The following is a 19333-nucleotide window of genomic DNA, read 5'->3' as shown; positions in this document are numbered from 1 at the left end:
CACACACACACACACACACACACACACACACACACACACACACACACCTCTTGCTTGGGTCCAGAACTAAGTGGAAGGGAAACTGGTCTCTGCAAGTCCAGGAGGGAGGGCAGAGACTGCCCCGGTCCAGCTAGTGTGGAAGGAAGCAGTGGGGTGAGAACACTGACGTCACCCCCTTTCTGTAAGGGGAATCCTGCCACAGACGGATGGCTGAGGAATTCCTTTTTTTTTTTTTTTTTTTAATGTTTATTCATTTTTGAGACCGAGAAAGAGAGCATGCGCTCGAAAGAGAACAGGGGAGGGGCAGAGAGAGAGGTGGACATGGGGCTCCACACTGACAGCAGACAGCATGACATGGGGCTCAAACCCACGAACCATGAGATCATGACCCGAGCTGAAGTTGGGTGCTTACCTGACTGGCCACCCAGGCACCCCTTCCTTGTTTTTTGTTTTGTTTCATTTTATTTTACGTGAACTCTAAGCCCGTGAGGCTTGAACTCATGACCTCCGACATCATGAGTTGAGTTGCATGCTCTACCTATTGAGGCAGAAGGTGCCCCGAGGAATTCCTTTTTAAGCAGAAAGCTGTATGATCCCAGGAGCCTACCTAACTCATCAGTGAGAGAAGGAGGTATAGTGAAGCCCCAGAATATGGAGGATGAAGCAAAGGTGGGCAGATCTAGTTAGATTCTTGGCACTGCCACTGAGGACCTAGGTGACCAGAGCAAGCAACTCAGTTTCTCTAAGCCTCAGTTTCTTTATCAGCAAAATGGCTCAAGATAATTGAAAGAATGTGATCAAGTACCACCACCGCCCCCGCCACCCAGCACGCAGTACATGTGGACCAAGCATGCACCTGTTTATAGCCCCAGAGGCTGGCACAGGGCCATACCTTCAACCCACATGTACAGAAAGAAATGACACATACAGGTAGAGTTTAACAATGAGAATGCACGTGCCCATGTAACCAGCACCAAGGTCAAGAAGGAAAATAGTCAGCAACCCAAAAGCCTCTGCATGTCCCTTCCTGATCCAATTCTCTCCCATCAGAGGTGAACACCTTCCTGACTTGTAATAGTTTAATAATTTCTAATTAACAAGCAGGAACTTTTAAATTTTTAATAAAAAATAATTTTACTGTATATACCCCTGCTATACTAATACCGTAACTCACTTCCGCCTATTTTTGGATTTTACGGAAATATAGTTACACTGTATGTATTATGTGTGGAGCACCATTTGCTTAACGTCAGGTAAGATTACTACATGTAGCTACAGATTGTTCATTTACCTTGCTAAGTGAGCAGTATGAATATCCCATAATGTCAGCATCCACTCTATTATTGACTGTTTCAAGTTTGGAACTGTTATAGATCATGCTGCTGGTGACGTTTTTGCATGTGTCTGCATGTGCATGTACCCTAACCCTATGAATACAATTCTGGGTCATGGGGAGTGCCTGCCTTCAATTTTATTAAGTAGTATTTCCAGGGGGGTGCCTGGGTAGCTCACCTGGTTAAGTGTCTGACTCTTGGTTTCAGTTCAGGTCATGATCTCACGGTTTGTGGGATCGAGCCCCATGTCGGGCTTTGCACTAACGCAAGCCTGCTTGGAATTCTCTGTCTCCCTCTCTCTCTGCCCCTCTTCCATGTGTGTGCGCTGTCTCTCAAAGTAAGTGAGTATTAAAAAAAATTTTTTTCCCCAGAGATTGCTGAGGATTTATCTTTGTCTTTTTTTCTTTTCTTTTCTTTTCTTTTTTAAATACTGGTCTTTTTCTGAGCACCACCACCATCTGGTGGCAACTACATGTATTGCAGGAAATAGAAACCGGGAAAGTAATTTAACATGAATTCTGGGAAGCCACTTACTTGAACCCCGTTTTATTTATTTTTATGTATTTTTTAAGTAGGCTCCACGTCCAGCGCTGAACTCAAGACGTGAGCTAAGATCAAGAGTCAGACTCTTAACCAATGCGGCCACTTAGGTGCTCCCCGGAACCCTGATTTAGTAACAAAACTGCCAAGTATTCTGTGATATCCTAAGATTCAACCAGTTTTCTTGGAGGCAGAGAATTCTCTTCTGGCATCTCTCTCTTTTTTTTTTTTTTTTTTTTTTGTAAGTTTTCTGGCACTTTTTTAAGTTTATTTATTTTGAAAGAGAGAGATACAGCTTGAGCGAGCACAACAAGGGCAGAGAGAGAGAGAGAATCCCAAGCAGGCTCTGCACTGTGTGTGTGCAGCCCCACTCGGGGCTCGAACTCATGAACCATGAGATGATGACCCGAGTTGAAATCAAGAGTCAGATGCTTGCTCAACTGAGTCGCCCAGGCGCCCTCTCCTGGTTCCTTTGTGTCTCCATACAGCATCTAGGCTGATGCAGTGGTGAACACACTGCATCTAGAACGCGTCAGAGTCAACCAATAGTGCTTTGGGCAAACATTCCCAAATCAATGCCAAAGGCTTCATTTGGAGCAAGAGCTCCAAATTCTTTCACTCATTTGAGTATTTACTGAGATCTAGGCTTTTTATCTGGCTCTCTGTAATTCACCCACTCCCGCCTCCCATCCCCAACAAGGGCAGCTCTGGCCCGAACCACTGCTGTCTCCCAGTGGCAGCTCCTCTTAGTGGGCGATCAAGCAAGGCCCTGGGCTGTGCACGGATAGCGTGGAAATGGCAAGGTGCAGTGGAAACAAAGAACAAAGGAAGACGATGCTCTGTAGTTTCAGCATTGGGTCTGCCAGCTGGGTCCCCTGGGCATGGAATTTGGATGCAGGGAGACTGGGTAAATTCCTGGCTCCAGTCATCACTAACAGTGTGAGCCCCAGGCAATGGACCTAACCTCACTGAAGAGCTGTTTCCTCATACATAAAGAGGGCTGAGTCCTACCTGCCTTGCGGCTGGTGACACATTCAGAGACCTTGCAGGCGGTGCTGGTACAAGGTGGGCATGTGCTGGCAAGTTGTGGGCACACCGTGGGCAGACAGCAGGCATCCAGAAAGGCAGCTTTTATCATAACAGCTCCTAACCAGAGAGAGCCCTTCACCCTGAGGGGAAAAAGGCAGCCAGGACTACAACCAAAAGGTAAAACAGTTCTACAGTTGTTCTAAACGGGCAAATCCACAAAAGAAAAGGCCAAGAAAGGGGAAGGTACAGAGACTCAAAAATCCCTGCAGGCTACAGGCAACCACCGGAACCAGATTCTTCTTTAAGGTTGTAGTCATCCTCCCCAGGGTATTTCACAGGTCACAGGAAGATGGCCCCCCGGCAAGTCAATGGTCGGGGACCCCCAACTCGCCCCAGTGCAGCTTTCAGACCTGCCACCACAGCCCACAAAAACAACTGCAGCTGAACCAAAGGGCTGGCGGACAGGCCCTCAGCGCCCAGGGCGGGCAGAGCCACTTGACAGGAGGTCTCATCTCAGCGCTGAGCGCATCAGCACCACCCCAGAAGCGTGCCTGCCACTGTGGTGGGCTGCAAGGCAGGCGGAAGGAAGCCTGCCTTCGGACCCTGCCCTGCCATGAACCAGCCGAGGGGCAGTGCTCTCTCCATGCCTGGTTCCTCATCAGTAACATGAAGGGTTTGGAGGAAGTGCCTTTCAACCTTCCACAGACCTAGGAACTGGGAACTCCTCTGCCCTCTTCTAGAATCTGACAGCCTTGGTTTCTGTCCCAGGCTGGCACTCTTTAAACCTCGGGCCAACCCACTGATCCTTCCTAAGCCTCAGACTCCTTATGGAAAATGGAAGTTATGAGCACCACTTTCAGTGTCTCAGGGTCAGAGGCGACAAAGCACAGAAGGCAGTGCCTGGCACACAGAGGGTGCTCCCTGAGTGCCAGCTATCACTCCACGTCCTCCGAAGTGCGAGAGCACCAGCTCTGTAGCTAGGGGGGCCTGGGTGCAGCGCCAACACATGCATTAGGGCCAGGCTCCCTTTGCCTAATGCTGCCCAGACACTCGCTGGGAGGCCAACGATCAACTTTCATTATTTTTTCTATTATTCAGTGTTTTTCCAGAAGGAAAGAACCCCTGAGGCAGACAAGTAGTTCCCCTCGTGAAGGACAGCATGCCATCCCACCTCCTCTTTGGGAGATGAGGGAACTGTTTATCCTCAGAGGGGGGCCCTGGACACCAGCCCTTGGGGTGGAGGCCTAGGGGATCCTGCAGCTGCAGACACTTGATCTCATTTGATTCTCTCAACAACTCTGTGAGGCAGGTACTGGTGCTGCCCTGCCTGACATGATGAGAGAAGGCAAATCACAGGCCAGGAGTTAAGCAGGAGAGCCAGGACTTGAACCCAGGCCTGCCTGACCCCAAAGCCCAGCTCTTACCAAACTCACTACGCTCCTTGCCGACCAACGGACACTGGTTTTGGTTCTGTGGGCCACAGGCAATCTAACCCACCTCTTCTCTCTGCCAGTTATTCCAGAACCAACCCCACTCAGGGCTGCAGCAACAAGCCATGGTTAGTGCTCTGCACCTTCTGGGCCCCTCCCTCCCCTTCCCCAGAGATAGGCAAAGCTGGGCTCTGTCCTCGTGGAGATCACAATCTCAGGCCTGCCACAAGAGCCTGTTAGTGGAATAAGCACCCGGCAGCTGGCCATTTAGGGCCAGCGACATTAAGAGAAAAGGAAATGACAGCAATAGCAAAACCTAAGTACGACGGGGACTCCCTGTCACGCACAATAAATACAAGAGAAATCTACTCTGCCGACAACCCCATGGAGGGATTCAAGGCTGGGAAAGCTACTATTCTGGGGATTAGGGATCTTGCGCTGGTGGGAAGGAGAGGAAGAGAAAATAAGGAGGAAAAGTGGCAGGGAAAAGCTTGGTGATAATGATACTAACAGAGTAACCAGCTAGGCAAAGTACCTTCATGGAGACAGACACACGCACCCGTGCGTCTGTTCCCCCCGACAGTCCTGCAGAGTAGGGCAAACACAGGTGAGGGAATGAGTCTCAAAGAAGGGACAGATAGAACTCAGCCACAAGAATCAGCTAGGAAGTGGAACAGCTGGGACTGGGGATTCCAGGTCCAGGGCTTGATCACCCACTCTGGGAAGTTGCCCAGGAGAGCAAGAATCCAGGCCAGGCCCAGCACACCAGGGGCTCAGAGAGCTCCTGCCTTGGGAAAGTTACTTCCTGATCCTGCAAAACCTTTTTTTGGTTGACTGCTCCTTTCATGCAAGTTTTCTCCAGTCAAAAGCTTGAGCTGGAGGAGCTCTACTGCTCCCAGGTGGAGGTTTAGCCACATGCTCCGCAGGGGCCACTGTCACCATTCAGATGGCAGAAGCTGGGGAGCAGAGGGAGGGGCTGGAGGACGTACACAGAAGAAAATCTTAAAGTGACCGATTGTTTAGAATATTTACTTAGCATAGTAACCTTCCAGAGGGACAGAGACACGAGCCAGCACCACTCGTACACCTGGGCAACTGGGGCTCCTGGCCCTGCTTCAGAGGGCCTCACTCTAAGGGCCTTCTCCACAGGTTGAAGAGTCCAGGGAGTCCACCCAGAGCCCATCCTCCTCTGCCCCACACCTGGAGCTCTAGGCCCTGAACCTGCTCCCACAACTGCATGGGCCTCTTTCCTGGATCCTGACTCCCAGGGGGGTGGACTCGACTGATGGTGTGTGCAACCCCTGTTGTGCAGACACTCCTAAGTCTGAAGGAGTGGCCACAGAGCAGGTATGGACAGAGCCAGGATGTCCACACATAAGGATGTGAGACCTACTGTGGTGACAAGAGGAGGGACGACCCCCATTTGTACTCTGGCCCTAGGTACCCCAAATAGAAGGGGCCAACCTGGATGGTCTTTCAAAATTTTAAATCACACCTACCAATGATGTATTCAGCGCAAAAAAAAAAAAAAAAAAAAAAAAAAAAAAGTGTTAGTTAATTCTATCAAGGCCTACAGCCTAACTTCTAGGCTACAGGGCTACAGAAGATAAAGGGGAAAGAGGAACAAACTAAATGACACCAGAAAGAGGCAACCAGACAATTAGAAAGGTGGGAAATTCTGCAGAACTGGTCTGGATCCTTTAATATTTAGTGTTACAAGAGTCTACTAATGATTAAAAGAGATAACTTATTTTTTAATTTTTTATTATTTTTTAAAGATTTTATTTTTTAAGTAATCCCTACACCCAAACTCACAACTCCAAGATCAAGAGTTCGATGCTCCACTGACTGAGCCAGCCAGGCTCCCCAAAAAGAGACAATTTATGTAGTGACTTCCTTCCAAAGAGTACATGGAAAGAGGAGGAAAAAAGAGTAACTTTACAGTGGAGAAACTTGACGAACACCACCTCAGCCAGGTGATCAAAGCCGTCACCCACAGTGAGAAGTCATGCTGAGAGCAGGGCCCCATGACATGGTGTGATGTGATGAAAATGGCACTTAACCTCTGTGGCTGTCCTTCCCCAAACCCATAACCCAGTCTAATCAAGAAAAAGGCATCAGGCAAATCCCAGTTAAGGCAGAGTTTACAAAATACCTGACTGGCAATCCTTGAAACCATCCATGCCATCAAAAAAAAAAGGGAGTGTCTAAGAGACTGGCAAGTCCAAAGGAGCCTAAGATGTGACAACTAAAAGTAATATAGTATCCTGGATGGGATCCTGGAACAGTAAAAGGCTATTACAGAAACACTAAGGAAATGTGAATAGTGTGGACTTTAGTTAATAATGTATCAATACTGGGTTTACTAATTGTAACAAATGTACCATACTAAGGTAGGATGTTAATAATAGAGAAGCTGGATGTGGCATATATGGGAACTCTCTGTATTATTCTTGCAATTTTTCTAAAACTGTTGTAAAATACAAAGTTCATGGGGCATCTAGCTGGCTCATAGACGGAGCATGCAACTCTTGATCTCAGAGTCATGAGTTCAAGCCCTTCACTGGGCATAGAGCTTAATTAAAAAAAAAAAAAAAAAATTTTTTTTTTTTTTTTTTTAGGGTGCCTGGGTTGTGCAGTCGGTTAAGCAGCCAACTATGGCTCAGGTCACGATCTCACAGCTTGTGGGTTCAAGCCCCACAGTGGGATCTGTGCTGACAGCTCATAGCCTGCAACCTGCTTTGGATTCTGTGTTTTCCTCTCTCTCTGCCTCTCCCCTGCTCATGCTCTCTCTCTCTCTCTCTCTTTCTCAAAAAATGAATAAACACTTAAAAAATTAAAGAAATAAAACACGAAGTTCATTTAAAAAGAGAGAAAGACAGAGAGAAAGAGAGAGCTAAGGAACATAACAACCAGATTAAATGCACGAATTCTGGATTGGTTCCTGGTTTATACAAACCAACAGGAAAATGTCATTTTGGGAACTATTAGAAAAATTTGCATAAGTAGGTATTAAGTGATAATGGATTTATTATAAAATGTTTTTTTCTCAGGGTGCGTGGGTGGCTCAGTTGGTTAACCATCTGATTCCTGATTTCAGCTCAGGTCATGATCTCATGATTCGTGAGACGGAGCCCCACATGGGGCTCTGCACTGACAGCTCGGAGCCTGCTTGTGATTCTCTCTCTCTCTCTCTCTCTCTCTCTCTCTGCCCCTCCCCAACTGGCAGGCGTGTGGGTTTTCTCTCTCTTTTAAAATAAATAAATAAACCTAATAAATAAATAAAAGGTTTCTTTCTCTATGTAAATAAGATTCCTTTGGTTGTGTAGAAAAACGTTATTTTTTACGATGCATATTGAAAAATGAACATTTGTCCTCAGAATAAATCCAAACTCTTTTCCATGGCCTAGATCTAAGTCCCTATAAATTCTGGTGCCGCCCACCTCCGTAACCCATTTTGTACCAATCTGCTTCATTCACCATAGCCTGCCACATCAGCCTTCTTTCTGGCTCCTCCTGCTTTAGGGTTCCTGACCATGCTGGGCCTCTTTCTACAATGACTTCCCATGATGGCAGAAATGAAGCAGCTCCCACCTATGCTCTCCATCATCACCCTGTTCACTTCTTTCAGAGCCTCAGCTTTTTTGTTTGTTTGCTCACCATCTGTCTCCCCCTACTAGAATGTAAGTTCCTTGAGGGCAAAGACCTTTCCACAACTTGTTCCCCATATCTCCAGCATTTAGAACAGCAGGGGCCGCTGGGTGGCTCAGGCGGCTAAGCATCTGACTCTTGATTTCAACTCAGGTCATGATCTTATGGATCCTGAGATCAAGTCCCACATCGGGCTCTGCACTGACAGTGCGGAACCTGCTTAGGATTCTCTCTCCCCCGACCCTGTCCTGCCCCTTCTCCCTCCCTCAAAATAAACTTAAAGAGAAAAACAAAACAAGAACAGTAACTTCCTCACACAGTACATGCCCAATAAGTATGTCCACTGAATAATTCATGGGTTTTAGACCATAACAACTACAGAAGTCATAGCCACTCCAAATCACCTCTACGTCTCCTGATATTAATACATTAAGACACAGATGTTTATGGGGCACCTGGGTGGCTCAGCTGGTTAAGCATCCAACTTCTGCTAGAGTCATGATCTCTTGGTTCCTGAGTTCGAGCCCCACGACAGGCTCTGTGCTGACAGCCTGGAGCCTGCCTCGGATTCTGTGTCTCCCTCTCTCTGCCTCTCCCCCATGTGCACGCTTTCCCTCTTAAAAATAACCATTAATTTTTTTTTTCTAATAGAGATGTTTATTTTTTTTTTATTTTTTTTTCAACGTTTATTTATTTTTGGGACAGAGAGAGACAGAGCATGAACGGGGGAGGGGCAGAGAGAGAGGGAGACACAGAATCGGAAACAGGCTCCAGGCTCTGAGCCGTCAGCCCAGAGCCTGACGCGGGGCTCGAACTCACGGACCGCGAGATCATGACCTGGCTGAAGTCGGACGCTTAACCGACTGCGCCACCCAGGCGCCCCTCTAATAGAGATGTTTAAAAACGGCATTCTATAAACGTTTTTCCCTTCAAGTGGCTTCAATCCATTCCCTCAATTATTATCTCATCTCTAAGTGGGAGGGAAAGCACGCATGCAGAGGAAGTCCTGGGCATTAGTTGCAGACCTGACTCAAGCTAGCTGTGACCCGGGACAATGTGTTAACCGAGGAGGTGGCACAGACATCGCTGGTACAGACAATGAGACGACCTGCCTTCTCAGCAGAGGGACTGCTTAAAAGATTCCTTTCCCAATGACTCACTTATCTCACTAAGTCAAATCAGGTATCTGGGAGATCTGCCCCATCCTTACCAATAGCAAACTCCACCAGGTTTTCATTCTCCTCCGACAGCGAATCGAGGAATAAATCAAGGACCTGCAGCTGCCGCAGATACTGGTAGTTATTGGGGTCATAGGCGAAGTTGGCGAGGTTGGCCAGTACTTGCTCCTTGGCGTCTGCGGTAGAAAAGCGGCATTGGGGCCAGGTTCGGAACGGCTGTGGCGGCCGGACCACTGCCCCGTCTTCTGCCTCCCACCCTGCCCTTCTCACCTTGGCTCTCCGTCTCTTGGAATTCCGTGACCAGTGCCTGCAGGTATCCCAGGCGCCCGACGTGGGGGTCTACCTTCGGCTTCTGGGCCATGGTCAGGGGGGCAGAGGGGGACCGGGGAAGGACAGGAGAGTGGGAGGTGAGGCCGGAAATAGGTTCCTTTCCTGGCCTTAGGTTCTGCCGAAGTTGGAATGTGGGGGTGAGGTGGGGCCTCAGGATCTTGTAAAAACTGGGCGTGAAAACCTAAATTTGGACGCAGGAGACGAGGACGAGGGACTAGCAACACCCAGAGCTTAGCTTCCGAGCTTGGTTTTCTGCTCGATTCCGGGTTTCCGGCGGAAGCCTCACTTAGCCCCACCCCAGAGGGCGGAAGGGGCGGGCCTAGGCAAACAAGGCGCCGGATAGTTCCTGCGCTTGGCGCGCGAGAGGCGCGTTCTGTGCCTTGAGCCCCTGGCTGGAGGCGACGCGCGTCCGGAAGGGTGGTGAGGGGTCGAGGTTGCATCGAGGGGTGTCTCTAAGGGCCCTTGGGAACCCAGAGGAGTCGGAGGGCGCCCATGTGGGGGGAACGTCGAAGCAGAAGGACCTCAAAACCCCCTTTGCACTTGATGAGGGGCGTACCCCAACCTCCCAGACCAAGGGACGACTCTGGAATGAGGGCGTCAGTTCCTTGCACCCCAACATGCGTTTTTTGACCATGGTGCCTGTAGTCAGCCCTGCCCTATGCACACCCCTTGGGACAGGAGTTATGACTAGAATATGGGTTCTTGGGTACCCTAGCGGCTCTACTTAGGACAGTGGCCCCAAGACCCCTCATCAAGCCCTTCAACTTCTGTGGGGAGCTGATACAACCTGGAGAAGTACATCTCATCCCAAGGTGGCCAGGGGCTTCTCTGCCTCTGGCTGGGCAGAGTAGCAAAGTCCTGGGCGCTAAGGGGCGCAGAGCTTAGGGACAGGATGTACGTGAGCTCTACTCTCCACTGGTCAGGAACTGCTCCAGACCCTCTCTAGAGAATTCCCAGGAAAACAGCTAAGTGTGGATTCTGGAATCAGATGGGCCGCCTTCCTTCATTTCTCTCTTCCTCATTTGTCCCCTCCGAGAGACTCAGGGGCTTTCCTCCTTGGGGAACAATTCTCGGTCCTTGGCTTTGTGCTGAGGGCAGCACCAAGACTTACTCTTCCCTGCCCAGCTCTGGCACGGAGTAAATGCTCAATATTTGTGGAAGGCATTCTGCCCAGAGATTATTGCCACTCTTGGCTGGGGGCAGATGAGGTTGAATTTCCCTCTGCTGAATGTTCACTGGTATCTTTTTTCCTTAAAAGAAATCTGTTTCCAGGAAGTGGGCCTATTAGGGGTTGCACACTTCAAAGCCTGGTGGCTACTAGCACCAAAAGCATCCATCTTCCCACCAGTCCCAACTCTCTCCTTTTCCACTCAGTTAAGATGGAGGAGACAGGACCTGGTAAAATGTGTCCAAGCATTTCCCCTTCGGTCCACAGGCTGTAGATGGTGGCCAAGTGCAGGACTGGGTGAGGAGCAGGAAGGCAATGGGGGTCTTCAGGATCAGATTTTTCAAACAAGAAGAGACTCTGATTCATCCAGTTCATCCAGGCCAACCTCCTCCTTTTTTTTTTTTTTAATTTATTTTTTTAAATTTTTTTAACGTTTATTTATTTATTTTGAGACAGAGAGAGACAGAGCATGAATGGGGGAGGGTCAGAGAGAGAGAGGCACAGAATCTGAAACAGGCTTCAGGCTGAGCTGTTAGCACAGAGCCCGACGCGGGGCTCGAACTCATGGACTGCAAAATCATGACCTGAGCCGAAGTCGGCCGCTTAACGACTGAGCCACCCAGGCGCCCCCTCCTTTTTTTAAGGCCCAGTGATGGTGCCCAAAATTACACAGCAAATTATGACAGCCCAGAGCCCTTTGCTTCACCTCTGCACTACCTCCCTTGACCATAAGGGGGCACTCATGGCAGGGTCCTGGAAAAAACTGAACATCCCCAAGGATGCTTACTCACGCCAGCTGGGCAGGAAAAGAAGGAAGGCTGAAGTCAGGTCACGAAAATAAAATTTATTTTCCCGATAAGGCTTTCTTGTTGGAGCCTGGTTGAGCCTGAATCAACAAACAAGGACTTGGGTCAGAGCAGACCCCTGCTGAGCAGGGAGAACTGAAGGGGGAGGGGCAGGACTTACGCCTGTTTTCCGGTTTCATTAGTTCACCAGGTTTATAACCTGCCGCAGGAACGTTTTTGTGTGTAATTCAAACAAACTCTTTTTCCATTGCCTCAGTTGGTACCCTGCTGGGACAAGTTTGGGCTGATGACAGCTAGCCCCCAAGTGATGACCACGGTACCAGCAAAAAGAGTATGCATGTGGGGAGCACTGACCTCCATGTCACAGGCACAGGCCAACAGGGAACAGGGTGGACACCTGTGACACAGTAAAGAGAGCAGGACAGGAGGGAGGAGTAAAAGGGCTTCTGTTGCAAAAGCAGCCCTGTCTTCACAGAGGTCCTTGGGCTCTGCCTAGCAATCCTTCCCCACCCTGCTCAGTCAAATGTCAGGTTTCCATCTACCCCAGCACTAATATTCATGGCTAAGATTGGGGGGCAGGGGGAGGGGAGGGCAAGGGAGGGAGGGAGACCCTAGAGCAGGCCCTGCTCAGTGTGCAGGGACTCCTCACACTGATTCTAGGACTCAAGCCAAGGAAGGGCTCCCCTCCGGTTCTTTGCTCGGACACCAGGATGGCTCTTCTACCCAACATTTCATCTGTCCGTAGCCTGCGTCCAGGCCAACCCCTCAGCCTGGCCCTCCACCATCACTGGCCATAACTCATTCTCACACGAGGTTCTTCTTCCCAAGGTTCCAGTAAGCATGAGGCCCAGCAACCTGTGCTGTGGGCAACCCTAAGGCAAAGGCTGGGGCACTTGAGAAGAAATGGGGCAGGAGGGCCTCAGAGGTGGGGTGGGCTCTTTGGAACTGTCTGGAGGCCGGAGAAGGACAGAGATCACATGAGAGACATTGAGCTAGACTGGAGGGCCTAGTGTGCTGAGTTGCAACAGCAATACTGGGCAGCCAGCTGAGCCGAGGAGGGTTTAGACTCACTCTGGTACCCAAGGGGAAAAGTCAGGAGGACCCGCTCCTGGATTCTGCTGGTTGGAAGGAACCCTGAGTCTTTGGAGGCCAGCCTCCAAGGTCCCAGCTCCTGGCTGAGTTCCAATGTACGGAGCCTGGATGGCTCTTGGTTCAGGCTTCCTGGTGAGCCCTTCACCCCAGCCTCTGGCAGCTGGACATCACATCCCTAGGCCGAGGCAGTGGTCACTCACTGACCTCAGGGCTCAGCCACTGGTCACACACAAGACCCTGGGGCTCAGCCGCTGGTCACACACACGATCCCAGGGCTCAGACGCTGGTCACATATGTGATCTCGGTGTACGGCTGCTTCTCGGAACCACGTGGGTCCTCCACTGTGAGGCCTCGCTCTGAGGCAACTTCTGTGATGGCTCCTTCGGCCTCGGCCGGCCTGCCTTGCCTCTCCTTCTTCTGCAGGACACAGAAGCTGCCACCCATGAAGAGGGCAGCTGATATGAGGAAGAAGCTTGACATGTAGAAAACGTAGCTAAAGTTGTTGGTGGTGTCGAGGAGGAGCCCTGGGGGACAGAGAGCAAATTAGGCCACCGTCCCAGGGATACCAGGCCTCCTTCCCACTAACTTGTGTGCTCTCAGAGAGCAGGGACTTATTTTTGGCTCTGCCATATCCCCAGTATCAGCTATTGTGGCTGGCATCTAGAAGGCACTCAGTAGAGATCCGTTGAATGAAACGAGAGGAAACAGGAAACCTGCTCTCCCAGGGGCAGGAAGAACCTCTGGGCCAGAAAAGCACCTAAGGGCCTGTCTCCCTTACCCTTGGTAGCAGGAAGCTAGCAGTCTGGGATATCTGCCCAGCCACGCCCGGGCCCTCCTATACTTCCTCCTGGGTAAGCTGTCTCCACTTGTTGGCTTGTAGAACTCCCTTGGAAACTGGGACTTCAGTGCCACACTTGGGAAGAGTCCCCACCATCACTGCACTACAGTACTAACCCCTGCCATGTACCGACTGTCCCCCAGCAGCAAGGGCTTCACACACCTTCGCTGTCACTTTGAATGTCACACTCTCAGCTGCCTGGCAAGTCTGCTCATGGGGGTCTCTGCTCCCACATCGGTTTGTTTCCCTCCCGGCACAAATCACCGTGCTGAGCAAATCGTGTCTCTCTGCTTTAATTCCGGACTCTCCCACCAGAAAGTCAGCCCTGAGAGGTGGGGACTAGGCCTCCGTATTCAGCCGTGCCCACCAATGCCTGGCACAGGCTGATCGGTGGCGAGGGCAGGTGTTCTTGTCTGCATTTTGTAGATGACACTGTGGCTCAGAGAAGGAAAATGACGTGCCTGGGTCCCACAGGCAGGAAGTGGGAGAGCCAGGATGTTAATAACAGGAAACATGTGCGTGCGTGGCACTTATTACGTGCCAGGCTTTCTCGTAAGCTCTTTGCTATGTAACGGTGATCCTCACAAGCCTACAAGGTAGATTCTCTTATCGCCCCCACTTTACTGATAAGAAAACAGAGGCACAGAGAAGAAGGGGAAGGGCTCCAGTACAGCTGGTACGAAAATCCTCATTTTTAACTATTTACACCCTGGGTGCCAGCTGGGGAACAGTCTGCGGCCAGGCCCCTAAGGTGTTTGGGAAAAATCGGATTCCAGGTTCCTAGCCCTGGAGATGCTGGATGGCACCCGAATCTGTCCAGACTGTTCCTCTCCTCCCTGTCTCCATATCCCGCCACCCAGGTCCCGCCCGCCCTCCCTCCCTCCCTCCCGGGGCCTCACCAGCCAGTGGCGGGGAGGTAAGGATGGAGATGCTCTCCAGGATGGTGAAGAGGCCCAGGGCGCTGGAGAACCGATCCATGGGCACAATGTCCATGAGCACCTGGAAGAGGAGGGCACCAATGCCACTCATGGACACGCTGTACACCAAGCAGTAGACCACCAACACCCGGAAGTCCGCCGACGCTGCACACACCAGGTTGGTGAGGCCATTGAGCAGGGCTGCCAGGCTGAACAGGTACTTCCGGTGGCCAGCAAAGTCCCGCCGGCCTGCCAGCAGCCCAGCCACGGGCCGCAGGAAGATGTTGCTGAAGCCGATGATGGAGATGAGCAGGGCCGCCTTGTGCTCTTCCACCCCATGCCGCGTGGCGTACGGCACCAGGAAGACGTGAGGCAGCGGGAAGCCCAGGATCATCCACATAACGCCCAGCGTGAACACTCGGTAGCCTGCGTTGTGCCGCAGGATGTCGAAGGCCAGGTGGCGCTGGATGGCCGCACCGCACGCTGCCGGGCAGCCAGGTGCGGATGTCTTGGAAGGTGGAGGGGGGCCTTCTTTGGTCTCAGGGGCCGTGCTGGTGGCCACAGGCCTCAGGATGGCCCCGCAGACGCAGCAGTGGAGAAGGACCCCGCCGAAGATGAGGAAAGTGCCTCTCCAGCCCAGGTTCTCCAGGAGGTAGCGGGAGAGCAGTGGCCAGAGCGTGATGCCCAGGGAGACGCCCACTGAAGCCAGTGCGTTGGCCAGTGCCCGATGGCGGGAGAAGTAGAAGCCCAGCACCGTGATGCTCGACTGGAAGCTGAAGCACATGCCCAGGCCTGCAGGGGGAGAGAGACCAGCTCAAGGGCATTGGGGGGGGCCTCCCACCAGCTCTCAGAGCGGGGTCATGGGGTCGTGTCCCATGTCTGCCCTCCTTCAGCTCTAGCCCAGACCCACTTCCAGGTCCCCAGGGATGGAAGCAGCCTGCCCCACCACCTCCTTAGAAGCGTCCCACCCCTGCCCTCAGATCTGCTTTCCCAGGACTGCCGGGGTCACACCTGTTCCCCTTGGCACAGCACCAGAGTGATCTTTAAAGACCTAAATTGAGGGGCACCCGGTGGCTCAGTCAGTTGAGCGTCCGACTTCGGCTCAGGCCATGATCTCATAGTTCATGAGTTCAAACCCTGCATCAGGCTCTGTGCCGATAGCTCCGAGCCTGGAGCCTGGTTCAGATTCTGTGTCTCCCTCTCTGCCCCTCGCCCACTCATGCTCTGTCTCTCTCTCAAAAAAGAGTAAATAAACATTAAAAAAAAAAAAAAAAACTAAACTCAATTGGGGTAAGTCCCTTCCCCGCTTAGCTTTCCAAAGACTTCCCATCACATCTAGGAAAAAAAAAAAAATGCCATAGAATTTACTATGCCCTGGAAGGCTCTGCACAGTCTGGCCCTGATCATCTCAGGCCATTGTCCCTGTCACTCACCATGATTGAGCGACATCAGCTTCTTTCTCTTCCTCTGGACACCAAGCTGCCCCTCACCGCTGGACATTTGCCGGTGCTGTTCCCACTGCCTAGAATACGCTTCCCTTAGACCTCCCTCTCCTGGCTCAGTTCAGATGCCACCCGCGACCCAATCCATGTCTGCCCTGCACAGCTGAACATGTTAGAGGGAAAGCTCACAACTACACCATGACCACGGCCCTCGGGCCACCTGCGATGCCACCGTCCATTTATTCTCTCGCCCTCTTGGAAGATCACCAGTCCTTCTCCATGCATCCCCACCCGTTCCCCATCCTCACTCCCAACTGACCACCTGCCTCCCACCTGTGACACTGGACGGTCCAGACTGCCAGCTGAGACCAATCCTCCACTTACACCTGCATCTTGTCTACTCAAAGTTGTATCCCTCCAGCAATTTCCCTCTCCTGCACCAACCATTTTCTCCTCTTTGCCAGATCATTCTCCTTTATCGTTATTTCTCCCATTAAAACCAAACCGAAACAGAAACCCTGCCATCGCTCCCTTCTCAGTACCTGCTCCTGGTGGCCCTGAGGGTCCCCAGCCCTCCCTTTGGAAGCTGGTGAGTATCATGAGCCTAGAGTAAATCATAGGCCATTCTATCCTGCAGTATAGGTGAGACAGGAGTCAGAGGCTTGGAGAGCCACAGGCAAGGGTAAGAGAAGAGAATTTGAGAAGGATTGAGGAGGAAGTGAGACATCAGAGGGAAAAGCAAGTCACTTATGGCCTGCGAGCAGTTAGCACTGACCCTCCTCACTGTAACCATCATGATGAGTTTTGCCTTATGCCTTGAATCCTGATGTTTTCCCTCAAGTCCATAAGAAGACGCACCTGCTTCCTAAACTTACATGTTCACGATGTACCTTGATTGTAAACCTTTTGGTGTTACCTGTTTCTGGTGGGGCTCCTGTTATCAGCTTTTTTTTTTTAATGTTTATTTTTGGTTTTTAAAAAAATTTTTTTAACGTTTATTTATTTTTGAGAAAGAGAGACAGAGCACAAGCGAAGGAGGGGCAAAGAGAGAGAGGGAGACACAGAATCCAAAGCAGGCTCTGAGCTGTCAGCACAGAGCCTGGCACGGGGCTTGAACCCACAAACTGTGAGATCATGACCTGAGCTGAAGTTGATGCTTAACCGACTGAGCCACCCAGGCGCCCCTATTCTTGAAAGAGAGAGCGAGCAGGTAAGGGGCAGAGAGAGGGAGACAATATCCAAAGTGGGCTCCGTGCTGACAGCAGAGAGCCCAATGTGGGGCTCAAACTCACAAACAGAACTTGACCTGAGCTGAAGTCGGACACTTAACCAACTGAGCCAACCAGGTGCCCCAACCAGCTTCTAATTGAATGTGGGTTTTGCTTTCGTTTTAAGTAGGCTCCATGCCCAACATGGGGCTTGAACTCACGACTCTGAGATCAAGGGTCACATGCTCTACCGACTGAGCCAGCCAGGCACACTTTTAACGTTATATTTTGACCCAGTCTGTAAGATTCTGTCAGCAGGGGAGTTTTACTCTATTGCATGGAACGATACTCATTATATATTGTGAAGTTAATAAAGCAGTTTAAAAAAAGCAAAAAATGGGGGGTGGGGCGCCTGGGTGGCTCAGTCGGTTAAGCGTCGGACTCTTGCTTTTGGCTCAGGTCATGATCTCACTGTTCGTGAGATTGAACCCAGCATCTGGCACTGCACTGATGGCTTAAAGCCTGCTTGGGATTGTCTCTCCCTCTCTCTCTCTGCCCCTCCCCCACTTGCGCAAACATGTGCTCTCTATCCTTTCTCTCAAAATAAATAAACTTAAAAAAAAAAAAAAAATAGGGCGCCTGGACGGCTCAAATCTGTTGAGCATCCAATTCTTTTTTTTTTTTTTTAATGTTTATTTTGAGACACAGAGAGAGATAGAGTACAAGTGAGGGAGGGGCAGAGAGAGAGGGAGACACAGAATTGGAAGCAGGCTCCAGGCTCTGAGCTGTCAGCACACAGCCCGACGTGGGGCTTGAACTCATGGACTGCGAGATCATGACCTGAGCTGAAGTTTGATGCTTAACTAACTGAGCCACCCAGGAGCCCCTTTAAGCATCCAATTTTTTTTTATTTTTAAAATTTTTGTTAATGTTTATTTATTTTTGAAAGAGAGAGAGACAGAGTGAGTGGGGGAGGGGCAGAGAGAGAGAGGCAGACACAGAATCCAAAGCAGGCTCCAGGCTCCAAACTGTGAGCACGGAGCCCGACGCGGGACTCGAACCCACAAACTGTGAGATCATGACCTGAGCCGAAGTCGGACGCTTAACCGACTCAGCCACCCAGGCACCCTGAGCATCCAATTCTTGATTTCAGCTCAGATTAGGATTCTAGGGTCGTGGAATCGAGCCCTGCATCGGGCTCTGTGATGAGTGTGGAGCCTACTTAAGATTCTATCTCTTCCTCTGTGTGTGAGTGCGTCTCTCTCTCTCTCTCTCAAACAAACGCACAAACAACACAATCTAAAAAAGGAGGGGAGGAAAGTGCGCCCGGGTGGCTCAGTCCCTTGAGTGTCCAACTCTTGATTTCAGCTCAGGTCATGAGATCCAGCCTGTTCTGGGCTCTGCACTGAGCATGGACCCTGCTTGAGGTTCAATCTCTCTCTCTCTCTCTCTCTCTCTCTCTCTCTCTCTCTCTCTGTCTCTACCCCTCCCCTGTTCACGTGTGCACACGTTCTCTCTCACTCTCTAGGAAAAAAAAAAAAAGGCAAAACAAAGCAAAGCAAAACAAAAAAAAACCCCTCTCTTGACCCCAGCCTCTCCTGGATACTGGCCCATTTCTCCATTCGCCTTCACTGTAACTTCCTGGAAATACTGTTTATCTTGGCTGTCTCCAATTCCTGTCTTCCTATTCTCTTTTGAATCTATTCCAATCAGACTTTTACTCTCACCTCTGCTCCAGAATTGCTCTTATCAACGTCAACGTCAACCAACCTCCATATTGCCAAATCCAAAGATCAAGGCTGGTCCCCTCCATCCGATCCACAGCAGCCCTCACTCCCGCCACGACCCCGTGCACTTTCTTTGCTTGCTTTCGTGAGAAATCCTGCTCTCCTGTGTCTCTTCCTGCCTCTGTCACTTCTTCCCACCCAGAATGCTGGGCACTGCAGGGTCCTGGGACTCAGTGTTCAGGCCTCCTCAGCCACCCACCCTTGTTCCCTCAGGGGGAGCAGGATGATACTTCGCCTCAAGACCTGAATGCCAGCCATGTCTTCATCCCTAACTGCCTATTGCAGCTCAGATTGGATGTGTCCACACCTGAGCTTCCCAAGCGCCCGCAAACCTGCTCCTCCCCTAGTTTCCCCATTGTAGTTAAAGGCTACTTCATCCTTCTGGTGGTTTGGGGCAAAAACCTTGGTGTCACCCTTCTCGGGTCCTAGAAGCTTGGGTTGTCCTTGATTCTTTTCTGCACCTCACCTGCAGTCCTGAGCCTGACCACTTATCCTCTCCATCACATTGCCCTGGTTGAAGGTATAGCCACTTCCTGTCTGTACCTGTTCTCCTGCTCCAACCTGGTGCGGGGGGGGGGGGGGG

The 19333-nt window shown here is 50.9% G+C and overlaps 2 protein-coding genes across 11 annotated transcripts in view; both read right to left on the bottom strand.

The window, feature by feature from the left end:
• ARMC7 (armadillo repeat containing 7) overlaps nucleotides 1-9777 on the bottom strand; it is a 38421-nt gene extending 28644 nt beyond the window's left edge. For 3 of the 6 annotated variants that reach the window (XM_040456376.1, XM_040456372.1, XM_040456373.1), the window contains exons 1-2: nucleotides 9433-9777; nucleotides 9195-9338 (exon numbers count right to left, since the gene is read on the bottom strand). In XM_040456376.1, the coding sequence (XP_040312310.1) occupies nucleotides 9195-9338; nucleotides 9433-9523 (235 nt within the window). In that variant the 5' untranslated portion in view covers nucleotides 9524-9777. Of the gene's footprint in view, nucleotides 1-2885; nucleotides 3044-9194; nucleotides 9339-9432 lie in introns of those variants that run through there. The other 3 variants (XR_005784942.1, XM_040456377.1, XM_040456374.1) reach the window with 3 other exon arrangements.
• Nucleotides 9778-11484: 1707 nt separating this feature from the next.
• SLC16A5 (solute carrier family 16 member 5) overlaps nucleotides 11485-19333 on the bottom strand; it is a 16248-nt gene continuing 8399 nt past the window's right edge. For all 5 annotated transcript variants that reach the window (XM_040456369.1, XM_040456370.1, XM_040456367.1 and 2 more), the window contains 2 exons: nucleotides 14296-15105; nucleotides 11485-13082 (listed from right to left, as the gene is read on the bottom strand). In XM_040456369.1, the coding sequence (XP_040312303.1) occupies nucleotides 12835-13082; nucleotides 14296-15105 (1058 nt within the window). In that variant the 3' untranslated portion in view covers nucleotides 11485-12834. The remainder of the gene's footprint in view (nucleotides 13083-14295; nucleotides 15106-19333) is intronic.

This window comes from Herpailurus yagouaroundi, unplaced genomic scaffold, assembly GCF_014898765.1.
Source record: "Herpailurus yagouaroundi ecotype Mexico unplaced genomic scaffold, PumYag 217, whole genome shotgun sequence".
NCBI lineage: Eukaryota > Metazoa > Chordata > Mammalia > Carnivora > Felidae > Herpailurus > Herpailurus yagouaroundi.
This window is presented reverse-complemented; position numbering and strand designations above follow the sequence as displayed.